Below are 17,053 nucleotides of genomic sequence, written 5' to 3'. Positions count from 1 at the left end.
AATTTCTTATGATTTAACACTTAAAACTTAAGTATGAGGGTGCAAACCCATGCAGCGGAATAGCGTAACGCGGAATGAGAGTAGAACCAATCACGAGATTCTCTAGAAACACGGAATGCTCGTTATTGGTTCCGCTCTCGTTCCGCGTTACGCTATTCCGCTGCATGTGTTTGCACCCTGACTTATTGTAGAAGGCCCATCAATTTAAAGTCTCACGACGCTTAGGATGCTACGATACGATCAATGTAGAATGGGCTTGAGACTCTCTAGTTTTTTTAGAACATTCAGCAAAGTTTTGAATTTAATGTTGGCGACACTGTTTCAAACAAAATTCAAGAATTAAATGACCGTTTTTCGCAAGCTATGCACAAAGTACAATTAGTATGCGAAAGTGAATGCAATCTTTGAGTATTTTATATCTGGCTACTTTTTTAAATTATTCACTTGGTTGCTTACTTAGTGACATACACTTATATTACGTGACCCTTTTAATGGAAAGAAGGTTTTTTTTTAACTGAACTAACAAGGTATGTTTTTAAACGAAAGCAGTTTGTAAACGCAATTTACTTTAAACTGGATTTACTTAAGAACTTATTTATTACGCAAATTTTTTGTAACAATATTGAATTATATATTTTGTATGCATAAGTTATAATAGATTAATTCATGTTTTTATTAAATTATGTTAGATGTATCATATTGTTCCTTCTATTATTGTTTATTGAAATTTACATTTTATTGATCAAGTATGAAAATATGTTTAAAAAGTAATAATAAAATTTATATATCGATTTGAGAACTGATTTTGCACACATCATATGGTATATAATAATTAATGGTCTTAAGATACTTTATATTCTTCAACACACACATACACACATAAAATTTAAAAAATATACATTCTATATATGTGCTATAATATATATTTATGTTATTTTTAAATTAATATAGATGGAGAATACACTGGATTCAATTCATCCATCACAAAATCCACAAGAAGAAATGTCATATCTATTTGGCAGAGATCCAAGTATTTTAGCATATAGTCAAAGACCTTTTCCTTCAAAGGATACAAAAAAGAATTTACTTTCTTTATATGAAGCAGAGGAAGATAACTCTGCCAATGAAAATACATCTGAACGTTCAGAATCACAAACATTACAGACTATTAAAGTGTACCTTAGACTTAAACCATTCCCAAAGAAACTGAAGTTAACGGAAGAACAGCAAGAAGCATACAAAATCGCAAATTCTACAACGTTGCTTACGAAAGTACCAATATTGGATCATAATGGAAGTACCAAACAGTCCAAAAGTGAGATTGTTTGCCGAAAATTTACCTTTTCACAAACATTTGGACCAGAGACCACTCAGTTGGAATTATTTGAACAAACAGTACAGCAATTAATGATTGATTTTGTAGCTGGACAAAATTGTACTATAATGACATATGGTAAGAAATGTTTTACAATTTATAGTATTTAAAAAGAATTAAAAGCTTTCAGGATTTAAAGTATTTATCTATAATAGGCAAGTGAAGCAGAGTTTAAAAACAGACATCTTAAAATTAATATTTATTGAGTATTGACAATTGTCCATATTACTCCTAAAATTATTTTTTGTCAAGGAACTATGTTTTTCAATGCATCTTGAAAAAGTTACATATTCTTTAAACTGTCTATAAGATAAGCAACTGGTAACATTGAATGTGATATCGGACAATATTAATTTACAAAAAATAGTGCAAAAAGACAACAAATCATGGGATATTGTCAGATGTCACATGCAATGCTGCTTCGGCCCAAACAAAGAATTGGACATGGATCAATAATTTTTTGATCAAAATTGATTCTCTTAAGTTTCGTTCGAAAACATTACCCGAGTGCCTACAAATATTGTTTTACCCTTCTTGTTTACCCAATGTTAAACAAGAATAAGATGATACACAGAGATCCCTGGATAACATTACCAAACGCAACCTTATTGATGCACTATGTTCTCCGTTTGTCCTGAAACACTATGTATATACATATGTATATAATACTTTTTTGTGTGTATCATTGTTGCGAGTACATGTACATGCTTACACATATACACTGGTACTTGCATACATACATAGATTATTTAATGACAATTATTTAATTTTGTAGGTACAACAAATTCAGGAAAATCATACACATTGCAAGGAACCACTACTTCACCTGGGCTTATACCACGAGCATTAGAGTTTGTATTTAACAATATCACAGCAAGACCAAATCCATTTTACAAACCTCTACATTATAGTGATATAGTTAATCTTAACGCACTCGAACGTGCACAGGAACTTGAAGCAAAAACTAAATTGTTAACATTTAGTTCCGTGGATAAACATCAGTATATGAATACTTACAAACAAATGCAAAAATTGCTGCAAGAGGAATCAATTCGCCCTAGCCAATGTCATGATGCTCATTACTCGGTTTGGGTTTCATTTGCAGAAATTTATAATGAAATTGTGTATGATTTATTATCAAGTGAATGTCAGAAAAAAAGAATACCCTTAAAATTAGGAGCAGATTCTAATGGCAGAGCATTTATCAAAGGTTTAAAGACCATTTATGTTAATTCAGCAGCAGAAGCTTACCAAATCTTGATGGCAGGACAATATAATTTAAAAGTAGCAGCAACGGCGTTAAATGCAAAAAGTTCAAGGTCTCATTGTATATTCACGATTATATTGTTAAAATATTATGCAGAAAATTTACCTGATGCAGTTGAATTGAGCACGTACGTACTTTTCTTTTCCTTTCTAATATTTTATATTTAGATATATATGACATTCTTTCTATCAATACTTACTTATCTTAATAAAAAAACAATAAAACAATCACAATGACAGGGAAATGAAAGCACCAATACAGCGCAGTAATGAAGTGCAATAATAATGATATATTTAATTTTTTAATTTTTTTAATTTTGATATTAAATATATTATAAGTGCTCCCTAATTACTGCGCTGTATTGATGCTCTCATTGCCCTGTCATTGTGATTGTTCTATTGTTTTTGAATCTTGAGAGTCCGAGACTAATTTTATATATATAGTAATTATATATTATTAATTTTTGTTTTATATAATTAGTCTTATATAATTAGTTTTATATAATTATTGAAGAAGTTAAGATTTATATTATATATCAATTTCTATAAATCAACACAATACTAATATTATTTCGATATTTCAATAGGTTTTCCTTTTGCGATCTAGCGGGCTCGGAACGTTTGAAGAAAACATTAAATATAGGAGATAGATTGAAAGAAGCACAAAATATTAATACTAGTTTATTAGTATTAGGCAGATGCTTGAAATCCATTCATGAAGGACAATTATCTAGAACGAAAACAGATACTGTGGGACCATTCAGAGAATCTAAATTAACCAGATTATTCCAACGAGCGTTATCAGGAAAGGAGCATCTAGCTTTGATAGTTAATGTCAATCCTCTACCTAATCTTTATATAGAGACTCAGAATGTTTTAAATTTCGCTGCTATTGCGAAAAGAATTGTTATAGAAAGGAAAAAACGAATACAGAAGAAATCAAAATCAAGATTTTCGCAAATAGTCATACAAAGCATACAGACGGTGACTGATTGGGACAGTACAGAATTGGAAACAGTGGATTCTACAAATAGTGTGAAGGATGATGATTCGGAATATGTTACTTCGGAAGAGTACACGGATCTTGCAAATGAAAATGAAAAATTGAAGAAGGAGATTGCTCTTTTAAAAAATACAGCTTTAATTCAAGATTTTCAAAGTCGACAAGAGATGGCTGAAAAATATATTACGATGATAAACGAGCTTGAAATTAATTGGAAACAACGTATAAATGATGTCGAAACCCAACATGAAGATGACCTCGAATGGACTGTGAAGCAAGTTGAAGACTTTTACAAGGGAAAGTTAAATCAATTGTATAGGAAGAAAAGAAGACACAGCGATTGCATTGATGATATTGATGAAGATAATGGTGATATTACAACTATTAAAGAATTAATTACAGAAAATACACAATTGAGAGAGAAAAATGACACTTTAAAGAAAACATTAACTGAATTGAAAGTAACGAACGAGACTTTAATTGTGGAAAAAAACAAAGCTTGTTTTGAGTTAGGTCTGTCAAAAGAGGACTTAAAAGTTGCAAAAATTCTTCTAGAAACTGCTCAAAAAGATATTTGCTCTACTCAAGATGGTAAAGTTTATATAGAAGAAATGACATCGCAATTACTTGCTAAAGATGAACAAATCAAAAAGCTCAAAGAAATTCTTAATGAAGCAAAAGAAGAGTACATTGCAATTACGTATGATTTGCAAAAGAAAGAACTTTGTACTGATGAACAAGCAAAAATTATAATAGAAAATGCAGAAAAAATTGAAGATTTAGAATTACAACTTGAAGATGTTAACGTTTGCTTGATGGAGAAAACGAGAATAGTGGAACTTTTAGAAGATAAACTCGAACACCAAAAGGAAAATAAAATTTTACAATTACAAGAAATTAATAAATTGAAGAATGAAAAATTAGAATTAATTAAATCTTATGAAGAAAAACTAAATTCCAATATTAAAAATGAATATCAAGAGATTATTGTAAAAGAAGAACTAATTACTGATGACATATCAGAAGATTCAAATATGAATGTAAGAAAAAATACAAAAGAAAAAACAGAAAATGCACGAGTATCTATTAATGAAAATAAAGAAACTGATTCAAGTAACTTGAATCTCACAGAAAAGGTACTTCCTAAACACATATTAGTAGATGCATGTTGTCAAGTAAATATAACGAATGATGAGGATTGTAATAATATTAAAAATAAGTCGGAAGAAAGTACTCAGCTTCCTGTAACAAAAACATCAGAAGATATTCAAACTAGTAGCAAAATGTTTTTATTAAAAGAAGAAGCTGTTCAGACTGATGAAACTCTGGATGACAATCTAAAATTGAATCCATTAATACAAATTAATGATATTCATATACAATATGAACAGAAATGCTCACAAGTTAAAGAGTTAACTGAAGAGCTAAATGACATGAAAAAGATATTGCAGATTTCAAAAGATGAAAATTGTTCAAATAAAACTATCGTAGAAGAATATAAGAATTCTATGGAAGTACTTAAGAAACAATTAACACTCGCTGTGGAAGAGAAACAAAAGATAGAAAAAACTTTGCTGAACTCCGACATGAATTACAAAGAAAAACTTGCAAACTACGAATGTAAAATTGATCATTTAGAAAAAAATCTTTCAATTGCAAAAGATAATACTCAACAGTATGTAGAGAAACTGGAAACTGCTCAGAAAGAATTAGATAACTATATGTTAAAATGTAAAGAAGAGGAAGAGATAAAGGTATTCAAATCAGACAAATTTGTTTCAGTAAAAGAAGAAGATGATGATACAAATAATATGAGTATAAATCAATTAGATGAGTATGCAGAAAAGATAACGCAATTAGAAAATAGTATGAAAACTATAGAGAAACTAAAAAATGATGTTGATCAATTAAATAAAAATTTGGAAACTTGTCAAGTAGAGAAGAACGATATACAAGAAACACTTGAAGAGAATAATAAGAAATTGTTAGAGCTTGAAAGTCAGTTGAAGGAAACGACTCACAAGGAACAAGAAAAAGATACTGAAATCTTGACCCTACAAAAGGAATTGAAACATATGATTCAAAAAATGGAGACTACTGAGAGGACCGACAATGTAATGGAAACGGAATTAAAATGTGCTATAAATGAATTGACGCAGACGAAAGAAACGCTTTTCCAGAAGGAGCAACATATAAAAGAATTAAAAATACATTTGGAGACTTCCGAGAAAAGTGCGAGGATATTTAATTTACTCGAACAGAACGCGAAGGAGTGGCAGGTTGAAAATGATCGGTTGCGAGGTGTAAACAACGAGCTAAGAATTAATTTAACACAGAAGGAACATGAGATGGACGCGTTCATGAAGAATCGAGATGAAACGGTGACAAAGTATGAATCTCTCGTTAAAAATCAGCAGGAAGAGCTGGACATGCAGAAGAGGGAGGTAATGAGATATCAGGAATTATTCCGTCGGCAAATGACGCCGACACCGAATAAGGATGATTATAAAAAGCTACAGAATCGTATAGAAGTGCTCCAAAATAAATTACAGAAATATGAAATTAATACGAAGGCTGAAAATTACGATAGCACGTCGGAGGATGAAATTTTGGCTCAACGTCAGACCAAACGGCGAGGAAAGAAGACTGCCTCGTCTAAGCAAGAAAATATACCGGTTATCGAATTGTCCGGATCTGAATCCAAGCGCAGTACAAGAAATACCGCCGCTTTACCACCGCCAGAATCGTCAACCGAGAAAAGACGTACTCGTAGAAAAAAATTGTTCCACGAAAATGATTCATTTGCGGATGTTGAGCCTACTACAACGTTTTTGCCAACTCGAAATTTGAGGAATCGGAAAAAATAAGGAAAATATATAAGACATATTGTAAATACTTTATATATACTCGAGGAAACTAATGGCTCTTGCATGCTAGATACGATGAGCAACGAGTGATATCTACTTAACAAAAGCTCTGCTTTTTCGCATTTGATGTTGTAAAACAGAGCTCTCTTTCTTTTTCTTCTTCTTCAAGCCCAAAAGATTTGAGTCTCAAATGTGAGTCTCATTAACTTTGCAGATAGGAGCCTCAAACAGAGCTCTCATTGGATGTCGTTCGTCGATCATCGCGTCTAATGTTCAATAAACGTCAGAGTACAAAAGTGAAAAAGAAAGCACAGGAATATGTAGATCACAAAGCGAATATCGTTTTTCGTGTGATATTCATTTATCAAAATGTCTTACATATGTATACTTTATGACATTTTATTTTTATACAGTTAATTAAAAAATTAAAATTAGTTTATTTTAAAAAAGTCGCATTTTTTCCCTTTTTTAATATAATCCATTTTGTATAAAAAATTTATATACTATTATTATAATAATATAAAGTAATTTATATACAGACTTGTGTCAAAAAACAGTAGTGTAATATTATTATCGCTGCATTATCAGTGCTGTACAATTCAAAAGTTGATTAAAATTGGATACTTATGGAATATTTTTGTATACTTGCTTGTATATTTACTACCCGGTAAAAAAAATTTTTATGCACGAATATATATAGGTAATTATACATAAAATAAATATGTATGAACATTCATACATACATAATTATATATATGTATGAAGTATGTTCATACGTATCTTGTTAAATAAAATTACTATTTAGTATAATAAAAATAATATAGAAATAAGAATTGAAAGGATTTTTGCATTGTTTCCTATAGAAAACATGGGAGGATCTTCGTTTGCCTACAATCCCGATTGCACACACCACTCACATTGGCCTAGTAACTTTTCTCTGTTTTACCAATGAGGTTATATTATTTTTAAATTGGCCAATCAGCGAGCAATATGTGCAATCGGGATTATAGGCAATCGAAACCTTCCAAAAAAATAAATCATATAATTATAAACATAGAATAAAAGGTTTCAACCTATCGGAAAGCGTCCATTCTAGCACATGGTTTCTGACAGGTCAAAAGCCGGTATTCATAGTCAGTTCTTATACCTAGTTCATACTAGATGCGATGGGCGATAAACGACGAGCGATATCCAATAAAAGCTTTGCTTTAGCTCACACGACGATGTAAAGCAGAGTTCTTATTGGTTATCGCTCGTCGCGCATCGCTCATCGCGCCTATAATGTGAACTAGGCATTTCACAAGCGACATCGCATCGAACCTCGCGACGGGTGTAACGTCTGGAAAAGCAGAGCTCTCATTGGCTATCGCTCGTCGCGCATCGCCTATCGCGTCCAGTGTGAATTAGACTTTACTGAGCGCTGAGCCGCTGAGTGAGCTGTCGTGCTTCTGGATGCATCCAATGGTCGCGTTCAGCAGACTCAACAGTTTTACAACTGGTTTTATGATTCTTCGCTGAGATAGGATTATTTCTTTAGATCTAAAAGAATAATCCAATCAGCAAGACGAATCAAAACGGTTGCAAAGCTGCTTTTTCTGTTGAACGCAGCCAATTGGGTACATTCAGCGGACTCAACAGTTGAGTGAGCGCTCGCTGTCATTGGTGTATTCTTCTAAATCTAAAATTTTAATTGGATGATCTTAAAGAATACATCAATAACAGCGAGCGCTCACTCAACTGTTGAGTCCGCTGAACGCGCCCATTAGATTCGTCCCAAAACAAAAGCTGCGCAGCCATGCCTGGCAAACACATATTTTTTTCGCGGAGTGTCCCTACTGGTTATTCCGTGATAAATGCTCCTTAAACCCGATGCAGCGTTCAGTACGCCCTCATGATCGCAAACACGAAAGTAACGGGTCGATTCTCCGTACGTCAACCGAGACTACTCGGATACTAGCGGATATTGGTGATATTGAGTATTGTCAGCGTTCTCAGCTGACGCACTAAAGAATAATAATATATTATCGAAAATGGTAAACAACGTACATCTTTAAATATGTCCATCGATGTTGCGCGCTACGACAAATGTAAGTACCTATGGTATTGTGTGTACATGTTTTGCTTTTCTTTTAGTCGTTTGGCGAAAAAATAGCATCGATCATGCAGAGGCCTGGACAAGACCCTGTTGCCAAGGACGATGTGCCTTGGTGGATGAAATACGCCGGTCGTGGACTTGGCACTGTAGGCAGCATAAGTAAGTTCATTATGATATTGTACGACTTGTAATTTTCTTTCTTTATATGTACATACATCGTACATTACTTCGATCTCTCTCTTTCGCGCGCGCGCGCGCGGTACACGATGTGTACTCGCATTCATATGTGTTAAAAACTATTATTTATTTAATCATCCAATTTACAGCCGTAAAATCGTCCTTTTCTGACAGCCAGTCAATAGCGTTTGCTTCTTTTTACCCTTCTGTAAATAGATTACACTTATTGCTGCACTGTACTAGAATTTTCTCACTTCCACCAAATTTGAAACATATTTATTTGTATTCTAAATATGGAGAATCTACTAAACTAATTTAACTATTAAAAAAAAATATGTGTGTGTGTGTGTGTATGTTGATGTATATACAATTTTATATGCAATCCAAATAACTGAATCTGTCAAGAATAGATTTTGAAAGTATGTGCTACAAGTTTTGTTAAAATGTCATCAGAAATATATAATGGAATATAATAATACATTGACTTAAAAATGAAAAACTGAACAAAATTTACTTTTCTGTAATCTTTTAAATAATTTATTTCACCTATTAAAAAAATATTCTGTTTGATCAGATTTTGTTTGATTTCTACCAATAATTTATTGTTAGATTATATTAGTGGACTTTTGTGCTAATGAAATATACGTTTAATTCAGACACAAATGGATCTGTTGCACACGAATATATCAATTACTGATCTGTTGTCATATTACGATTATTTTTCGTATGGCAATTTTATAGTGCGTCGGTAATCTACAGTTAAGTTGATCAAAATATTGTGCGTTGACATATAACTATGAATCACATTTCATGACACAATTACGATCATCTGTGTGCTGAGACCCTAATACTAGGGTCGCTGACTGTATTCAATTTGGACATTCATACAGTATAAGCTCTATTATTTATCATGCATTTATATATGGAAGAAAGATAGAATAAAATTTGTAGCAGATAAACGTCCAAATTCAAACGCAATAAAAGTTAATTACGGCTTCAGGCTATAAATTTTCTTAAATAAAATGTAATTTATGCAAAGATTTCCTTGTTTATTTGCAGTTGCAATTTTTCTCGGAGCATGGAATTGTGCATCAATACTTTTTGGCCAGATTGATTGCTTAATTAGCGGTATGTGGCAAATGATAGCAGGTTTTCTGGTTGTTATGATCGAAGCGCCTTGCTGCTGTTTGTTTATCGATTTTGTACAGAATTTAAGTGATTGGGTGGAGAAGAAACCGTATTGGAATAGAGCAGCTGCCTATTGTTTGTAAGTCTAATTTTATATATTTTGTAGTTTATAATAAGAGAGAGTAGTCTAAATCGGACCTATTTGCAGTTTTTGTTCTCTATAAGGCGTAAATTCAGGGTGTCTAGCGGTCCTTGAATCTTTGAAATCCAGGAATTAGACTTGAATTTAACGTACTCTTGAAAACTCTTGGAAAACCCCTGGAATTTCAGGGCTGACTTTGAATTTGTTATTCTGTGAATTTAAAAAAAATTAGATCGCGAAGAAAAAAAGAAATAAGAATATTTTCTGCTTGTACGCACGAACGATATCGGTAACGTCGGTAATGTTGCAAGTGCGCTGATCGTGTGTATCGTTTGTGCTCGAGAATTGGTGCTATTTGTCTCTGTGCAGTTTCGCTGCTTCCGTGACGGAAGAAGCGTAGTTTCTTGCAATTTCTATCTAACCTCTCAATTGATTTCAACGGTTTCGCTGTGTGCTCCCTATATTTACGTATAATGATCGTACAAATTCTTATAAATACACAGTAATGCTAATGTCGAAAGATAAATTCGTCAAAGTGACAATTTTCCATCATTTCTAATAAGAACGGTGATTGATGATTGTTCTACAATGTGCTCTTTGTTTCTTGTTTTTTACCTTTTGCTTTTTTCCTTTTTGTAATCGTTTTATCGACAATTAGGCTAATTCTACAGTGTGCTTTTTGTTTCCTGTTTCTTGTTGTTTATCTCTTCCCAATGGGGAGAGAATGTTTTTTTAAACGTTTAATAAACATTTATATGTTTTTTTAAACGTTTAAAAGACGTTTAAAAAACATTCTCCATTGGGTTGCCTTCTTGATCAAAAAGCCAAGAGATAAACAGAGATAAACAGCAAGAAACAGGAAACAAAAAGCACATAGCCTTAGAATTAGCCTTATATTTCTTGATATGTGTTTTCTGTTTCTTTTGAAGTTTGTTAACGAGATAACGTTTATCTCGAGCAACAGAAAATGAAAAACGAGAGAAAAATCGTTTATGTTTATAAAATATTTGTTTGATATTATTTATGAAGCAATAAATAATTTTGTTCCGAATTTGTTAGCATTTTAATTCATTCGTCATATAGAATCCTAACTTGATACTTCAAACTTGATAGTACAAAGCGTATAACATTGTGCGAATCGATGAAAATAAATCAAGTGATGAAAATTAATCGATGGATATATCCTGGAAAAACTAGGATTTTTTTACCTGGAATATCCTGGAATTATCCTTGAATGGATTAGTCAGATATCGCTAGACATCCTGTAAATAAAGTCCGATCATAAAACCAATGGTGCCGTTCGAAAGGTCATTTAATTTTCTTCATTTTTGCTTGAAACTATTTTGATGTATTTCTTACTTGTGTTGCGAACTATAATGGAAAATGTAAAAATGCATTTTTCAGTCTAATTTGGAACTCATAGTTCCAAATTCGACGTCTCCTATTTTTATGGACTTTTAGATAAAATTTTAAAATATTTTAATTAATTTGTGTTAGTATTGAGTAAAAATGAACAGTTTAAGACTCGAAGATAAAAATACAGTTTATATTATTAGAATTAAAATCAATCTGAGTCTGATGACACTACTCGTCTTTTTAGTGTTTCTTATATTGTCCGATTTGACACGGGTTCTTTCAAACTATTGGAACAAATTTAACAATAAACTGCAAGAGTAATCACAAAACTCTTGATATTTTTGAATTCTACACTTTTTAATTATCTTAAATCAATTACCGTTAAAATTTTTAACATCTTTTAAATAATGATTTATAAGGATTTTCTTTTTTAAAAAAACTTTCGCATAATAACCGAAAATACATATTTGCGTCTATTCTATGAATGTTATGACAGAGTACTGCCAAACTGCTTTCACATATTCGTTGTCTTATAAGGACTTTACAGTATAAATAGCACACAAATCTACTTAACCGTATTTATTTAAATTAAAAAGGTCGATTTAGAACATTCTCCCCTATAATATATATAAAATCATGTACTTTTAATATATATAGAATATCGTGTACTTTTCTGTATATATATAGTTGTGAATAAAATGATTGCAACACTTTTTCAATGTATTATATTTTGGAACTCAATCTTGCTTTATAGGGTGCGTTCCACTTGGCGCTCACAACGCTCGCGAGCGTTATTTGTCCTTGTTTAATATTTAATAAACAACAAGGATGAAATGATTCCATGAGCGTTGCGAGCGTGGAACGCACCTATTATAATATAATATAAGAATCAATCAATCAGTGAACAAACTGCATTTTGAAGCTCATAAAAAAAAAAGTATTGCAACTGTTCTGTCTACGATTTTGCAATCTTTGGCTATATTATTAGATGCATCATAATTTCTACAATTTATTGACTTGCTATAGTAAGATTTATGTTATATTAATGATGATCCATTGTTGTAATTGAAATATATAAAGAAAATAGTTATGTATATAAAATGAATGTATTTAGTTTAATTAATTTGTCATTTAAGTGTCCACACTTCAAAGATGAATTTGTTAATAGTTGCATAAAAATGATAAGGACAGCGCACATGTGTTTTCTGTTTTTATTTATTATATTTATATTGGCAAACTTTAATTAAAATATTTAAATATTACATATAATAATATTATTATTGAACATATATATATCTAAGAATATACCAAAAACTTTATGTGCTAATAATATAATCACTATATGTTATTATGTTACGAGTCATTAAATTGTCATATCTATTTAGAATAGCATTGCCAGCAGTCTTCCTATGTCCAGGAATGAGTAGCATATTTGGCAGTGGTTTAATATTTACAACGGGTATAATATATGGCTTGATGTCTTTGGGCAAAAAGTAAGTACAATTTGTTCGAATTTACAAGGGATTATCTATAGCATAACCGAATTACTTTATTGACAAAAAAAGAAAATATCCAAGTCAACTAGAAGTCCAGAAATTTAGAAGTATGATTAATATAATTTATATTTAATCAACAATATAATAATCTTTTATGAACAAAACCATTTGATTTAATTGAAACAAACTATCAAATTAAATTGACGCAAAAATGTATCAAAAGTATTGCAATCAGTATTGTTACTTCATATAAAACTGATTGTATTGTTTTCTGTTTTTTTTTTCTAGTACGGTAATTTGGTCTAACTTTTAATAATTTTTCGTTTTTATGAGCATTAGTTTAATCATTAAACTGATGTGCATAAAAGCAATAAGCACTTTTCATTAAACTTTAATGGAAAATGTATATTGTAAGATTGCATGATTAATGCAATTGTAATTTTATACAAACTTTTTAGATAAAATGTCATTAATATGTTTACAAATTATAAGAAAAATTTACATTATTTTATTCTTATTAAAATTATGATTTTTAAACAAATGTTATGAACCAATTGCCTATTTATCATTTATTTCTTTTTTCGATCATTTGTCATGTAATCTTACATTCAAATATAACATTGCTTTTAATATAAAATTATACAATGCTTTTTTTTCCTGCCTTTTGATGTGTACGTTTTTTGCTTTGAGGTGGAAGAATAATTTTTATATTGTGTTTGTGTTTTTGATGCTAACTTGCTTTGGTTTGTAAAGAAATATTTTTACAAGATAATTTTACGAAAAATTTCACTTATACAAGAAAAAATGTTAGAACTGTCGGAAATATGTTGGATAGAACTTTATATTGGATGGAAAAAGGGACAATTTGAAAAAATTAATAGTCTATTTTTAATTGTATATAACATTCATCACAATATAACTCTTTATAGAGTTAATGTAAAACATGTCACGTGATGTAATTTTATCTTGTTCTCGATGTGATTTCTTCACAAAATGTTTACTAATTTATAACATAATAACAGAGGATCCAGGCCCGACCCAGCAGGAATGACGTCGGGCGTGGGTTCCCCACAAGGTACAGTGCCTCCTACTGCAGATCACCATACTACTCTCATGGAAGATCCTGATGTCTGGAGGCCTACGTAAATCATCAAACATTCATTACATCACTTCACTAACCAGGCAATAATATACAAGATTTAATGTTACTATAAAATCTAAGTACAATGCTTTTTGCTATCATTCTCTTCGTACTTTTTATTCTTTGTTTTGTACAAGATGGCACAAATGACACTTAACAACTCAATATTTTAGAAATTGTTTTGTCGATTAAAAAATAATATAAGTATTATTCGCTTGGAATTGCAACAACAATAATAATTTAATTAAGTAGGTCAATCACGAGCAATATAAAAGATCTAGATTTAAACTAGTTTAAATGTAGATCTATTATAACAATTTATTGACAACTAACTAGTTTTTCAGTGACATAATAAACACTATAGAACGTTTCTATTACACTAAGTTTCATCAATTTGATGACAAAATAACAATTAAAATTTTAAATGCAATAATATAAAGTTTAGTAATACTTGAACAAAAAATGAAAGAATAATTTGTTATAATGTTTTGAAAAGCTTTCGAGATAAGAATATGCAATACAATATGGGGATTTCATTTAAAAAATTCAACATGACCTTGCCCTGATCTTGATATTTATTACCACATTATTTTTACAAAAATTATGATAATAATTATAACTACAATATAAAGGTTCTGCTTTCATTTATTTGCATTATTTTAATAGTTATTGAATATAAATAATTGTATTAAACTGTATTTGTGTGCATGCAGTTATGCGAAAAGGAATTAATTCTAATACGTAATGCATCGAATACAGTCATCTTGTAAAAAATTTAAAATTCCACAATAGTGATAAAAATAAAATTATCTTTTTTTATGTAAATAATGACAATTGATGGTTGCGTTTAATAAAATGTTTATTTTGCAATTGTTTTGGGAAATTTTTCTTCATGCTGACTGGATTATACTTTTAGATCTAGAGAAAGTCCTATCTCAGCAGACTATCTCAGCAATTATAAAATGGTTGCAAAATTGTTCTGCTGAATGCAGTTGTTGATTCCATCATGCCTAACACATACTATACCAATATATTCAACAATATTTTTACAACAGAAAATTAAACAATTGGCAATTGATTTCTTTCTGTAACTATATTCAATTAATTAAGAATAGTGGACTTTCTACAATACGCCATTATCTAAGATTTCTTAGGGTAAAATCCTATTGCTAGCGTATGATGTCCTGGCGTATGGCATAAAGGAGGAAGATTTACCAAACACATGGTTTACGTTCATATTATGCTTGTTCCATGAGACTTTAAGCGGGGAGCACAAACTCTTGCATAAAACATAACACATAAGGCATAAGAAATTCAACCAATCACAGTTCTTTATTTCATAGGAAATAAAGGAAGGAAACGAAGAACTTTGGTACATTTTCTTATGCATTATGCGTTATGCAAAAGTCTGTGCTCCCCGCTTTAGCCATAAGAAATCGACCATATAGTCGATTATTCTTCTCACATTCGATGATTGGGTCAAGTTCTTAAGACTTAAAACTTAGATAATGGCTTATTATAGAAAGCCCATAGCCCATCACATATAAAATGACATAAGCTGCATAACGTAAGATCGTTAGACTAATTGAGCATCAATGTAGATCAATAGGGCGCCTTTATGTCGAATGCTTATTGGTCCAACGACCTTATGTTATGCTTATGTAGCTTATGTTATTTTGTGTGTGATGACTCTTATACTGCTATGTTATGCTTTTGATAGAGTATGTATTAACATTGTAAATTATGTAAGGCATTGTTAACTTAACGTGTGATATGATTGTATCTTTTTGATAAGTTATAGATGGGAAACAATATACACGTATGGAGCGATGAGTTAAATGTAGACTTACACCTATTTATAAATGCTATGTCCTTGAAAAAAAGCATTTCCAAAAAGATTAATATTATAATTGTTTATATTTCAGGGCGCCTTTTGGCGAAATGAGAACAACAGCAGTGGATATTCAAGTTCCATCATCGAGCACGAGGTCCGTACTAGTTGAAAATACTCAGCCAATTGGTGTTAGCGCTCCAGCTAGTACTCCAGCTAGTATTGTTTGATTAGGAATTATAATTGGGTGAGCAATCTAACTTTTTGTTTTGTATGAATGATTGTAAGCGATGATCGTTTAAATGATCAGTAGCTTGAATAAGTAAATGAGCTTCATTTTATCTCAACTATATCATTGATACAAATTGTGATTCAAATATCCTAATAATTTCACAAGACATTTATTACATTTGAGACATTGAATACAAATTGTATTTTAAATATGTAATTTTAAATGTGTTATGATCTGAGAAGAAATCTAGGGAATTTCTTAAACTTTAATACTAAATGGCATTTTTCTATTTTAATCTGTTTTTATTTAGTGTTTGAGATATATTCGTAAAAGTTGTATGTGTTTGTTATATCTTATGTTTGTATGAAATATGTATGTAAAATGGAGTGGGACATATTTTGAAGACAGTATAGAAAAGAATTTGTGTTATTCATTTTAATAATGCCAAAGTTAAAGACTGTCATAGAAAATGATGTTGTTCTATGGGTCTAGCTATTCATAGGCCCATTTGTCCATTGTACGTCATGAAACATTAACAAATGTAACAATAGAAAATTGTAGATGATGTAACATTTGACGTATATAATATTAAAATTTTATTTCGCAAGTAATTAGTTAAGTAAGTTCAACAAACAAAAAATTAAATACTTCCGCGATAATTTCGCATTTGAATTGTAAAACGCATTGTTTTTAAAACATCATGTTAGAAGCGAGAAAATCGTAATATATTAATTTGATATACTTTTTATGTATAATATTATAAATAAGCTTCTCCTCTGTCAAATAAACTATACATACATAAAATTTAATTGTTTTGAAATAGCGCTATTTTTATACACACATACATTTATGTGGTATATTATAATTTTTATTACAAAGCATTATAAACTTAATTATATAATAGACTTGATAAAGCCACATATGAATATACGTACGTAGGGTGA

The 17,053-nt window shown here is 30.7% G+C and overlaps 1 protein-coding gene across 1 annotated transcript; it reads left to right on the top strand.

Annotated features, from left to right (window-relative positions):
- The first annotated feature begins 479 nt into the window (after window positions 1–479).
- On the top strand, window positions 480–16,042 carry LOC108781000 (kinesin-like protein KIF20B). The gene is given in 9 exon segments (XM_018548859.1): window positions 480–527; window positions 952–1,453; window positions 2,151–2,769; window positions 3,229–6,468; window positions 8,638–8,765; window positions 9,843–10,050; window positions 12,795–12,902; window positions 13,928–14,087; window positions 15,972–16,042. Coding segments are annotated over 7 exon segments (4,929 nt in total). The 5' UTR covers window positions 480–527; the 3' UTR covers window positions 14,052–14,087; window positions 15,972–16,042.
- The last annotated feature ends 1,011 nt before the right edge of the window (window positions 16,043–17,053 follow it).

The sequence above is a fragment of the Cyphomyrmex costatus genome, unplaced genomic scaffold, assembly GCF_001594065.2.
Source record: "Cyphomyrmex costatus isolate MS0001 unplaced genomic scaffold, Ccosl1.0 scaffold75, whole genome shotgun sequence".
Classification (NCBI taxonomy): Eukaryota; Metazoa; Arthropoda; class Insecta; order Hymenoptera; family Formicidae; genus Cyphomyrmex; species Cyphomyrmex costatus.
The sequence above is the reverse complement of the archived record's forward strand: the minus strand, read 5'-3'. Positions and strand labels throughout refer to the sequence as shown.